At 24.3% G+C, this 2,588-nt stretch overlaps 1 protein-coding gene across 1 annotated transcript; it reads left to right on the forward strand.

The window, feature by feature from the left end:
- Nucleotides 1-764: 764 nt before the first annotated feature.
- Nucleotides 765-2,360, forward strand: LOC127084725 (uncharacterized). The gene is made up of 2 exons (XM_051025233.1): nucleotides 765-847; nucleotides 1,658-2,360. The coding sequence occupies exons 1-2, from the start codon at nucleotides 799-801 to the stop codon at nucleotides 2,179-2,181; spliced, it is 573 nt and encodes a 190-aa protein (XP_050881190.1). The 5' UTR covers nucleotides 765-798; the 3' UTR covers nucleotides 2,182-2,360.
- Nucleotides 2,361-2,588: the final 228 nt, after the last annotated feature.

The following is a 2,588-nucleotide window of genomic DNA, read 5'->3' on the forward strand; positions in this document are numbered from 1 at the left end:
ATATATATATATATATATATATATATATATATATATATATATATATATATATATATATATATATATATATATATATATATATATATATATATATATATATATATATATATAATAATTTCAATATCTCATTAGTGCTAGTTAGCAATCAAAAAATTTATCTTCTTAATTGATCGCGTTTACGTAAAATTAATCAAAATAAATTTAAATATAAAATAATAAAGTATTTTGATGAAAATTATTGATGTATTTTATTTTCATTTTTAATTTGATTTATAAGTATTAACAATTTGTTTACGACTTTAAATAACCAAAATTCAAATGAATGTTGTTGTTTGAGATTAAAACATGAATCAATAATTTACATTCATCTATCTTAACTAGCACATACTAATTAAACTATCTAACCCACCACTTAAATAAATGATTTTTTCATTTTTTTTCTATTAAATTTTTTTTTTACTAGAATCTAATTTTTATTTATTACTAGAACAAACATTGAACAAACTTTCCGTACTACGTTACCGACTCTAAAATATAATATTTCAAATGAAAAAAATTGTAGAAAATATGATATTTAATGATATTAAAAATAATTTGTAACTTTTAAATAAATTTATAGTCAAAGGAGAAAAATATTATATTAATGAAGATTAGTATTCAAAATTGAGCATAGATATACTCTAAAAAATTACAAAAAGTATTTTTTTAATTGAAAATAGTACTTGTAGTACTTTTTCATCTACTATAAATTCAATAGTTGGACTGAGAGTAATATCCATTGAGGTGTTACTAGTAAGCATGGAGGATGGAGATTCTATCTTTCATAACGAGGAAAATCGAGTTTCAGGTTTTAAGTCATTTTCAATTAAAGATCTGATTTTTATATACTTTATCTATTTTAATTTATATCTCGCAATCTATGGGTGATTTGCATATGATTTTGAGTATTTTTCTTACAAAAACTTTCATCTCATATACAATGATTTCTAACCATAGTTATTTTTTTCTATTATATGGTATACAGAGGAGAGATAAAATTATACCACTATAGTATTCAGTTATAAGATAAAGATATTACAATCTCTACGGATTGTCTTGGTGGTGAAGGCTTTAAGACATGAGAGTGTGATCTTCTCAAGATCTCTGATTTAAATTCTATAGGTGTCAACCATTTCTATGTTGAGTTATTTCTAACATAGCTTTGTTATGGCATCAATTGAGCCAATAACCAGTGGTGGGATTCCTCTCCCAGATTAATTGGTCTTATAACTGATTTTTGAGTTTGAAAAAAATTACAAAAATAAAATGCACATATTGAGGCACGCCGAGAATAAACGATGTCAATATTGTCATGTCCCAACAACATTTCAATGTATTTATATTTTCTTTAAAAAATACAAAAACAATTCATATATTATAAATATTTCAATTTTAAGTTTCAAGTATTCAATAAAAAAAGTATAAAATGGTACAACAATATCAAAATATAAAAAGTTGGTTAAAATTAGATTATTTCTCATAATTTTATATGAAAAGTAAAGATATCATTGTATTTTCCAAGTTGTAATTTTATATATATTTTTTTACCATTGTTATTTATGTACATAAAATGTAGTATTCTTTGAGTATTAAAATAAGAAGCGTTGAATTGGTTCAGGTTCATTTATGTTTCAACAAGTTGAAGCCCGTGCAAATCCAGGATCTCCAATAACTCCATTCAACCCAGAAAAAGATGACATTGTGCCTCAACTATCTGTGCGAGAAAGAAATATCTCACCTTTAAAAAGATCCACAAAAAGAAGGAAACTTAATTTGACTATAGAGATTCCTAAACCCTTTTTACCGGCCTTTGATATTTCTCATCCTACTTTATTACCACCACCGACACCTATTGATGCCATCCCAAACCATTCCATAAACCCTGACACATTTATTGAAATAAATGAAGCGATGAGCATAGATGAGTTCTGGGAAGAATTAAAGAATAAGGGTGGTGATTTCTTAGACAACGCTTCTACCAGCTTTGACCCTTCTATCGAGTTCAACTTTGATGGATTGGATGATGACTTTGATCCTAATACTGAGTTCAGATTTGATGGAATGGATGATGACTTTGATCCTTTTACTTTATTCAACTTTGCTGAAATAAAATTAGATTGGGAATTTAAAATGGATGACTAAGATATTGTTTAAACAATATTTTGATCAAAAACAATACAAATTAATTAGTAATTTGTTGAAATGTTTGTGTTTGAATATTCTTATTGTTATTTTTCTTTTTTGTTCTGAGAATAAGTGTAGACATACTCCAATATTTTGTTTATGCTTTAAAATATATAATAATTATAATTGAAATGAAATTTATGAGTTACACTCTTATTTTATTTTTTTTTTGAAAATTCTTAATCATATGGATTTCACGGTATTGTGATTCTTCACATCAACTTAACCATTTGAATGAAATTTAAAAATATATTTACACATATAAATTTAATCAAAATTTAATGTTTCACTTATTTATTTCATTTTAAAAGGACAGTGTTAAGAATTTCTTGAAGTTAATTTAATAAATTTTAAAAAAGAAAAAT

This window comes from Lathyrus oleraceus, chromosome 5, assembly GCF_024323335.1.
Source record: "Lathyrus oleraceus cultivar Zhongwan6 chromosome 5, CAAS_Psat_ZW6_1.0, whole genome shotgun sequence".
NCBI classification, from domain to species: Eukaryota; Viridiplantae; Streptophyta; class Magnoliopsida; order Fabales; family Fabaceae; genus Lathyrus; species Lathyrus oleraceus.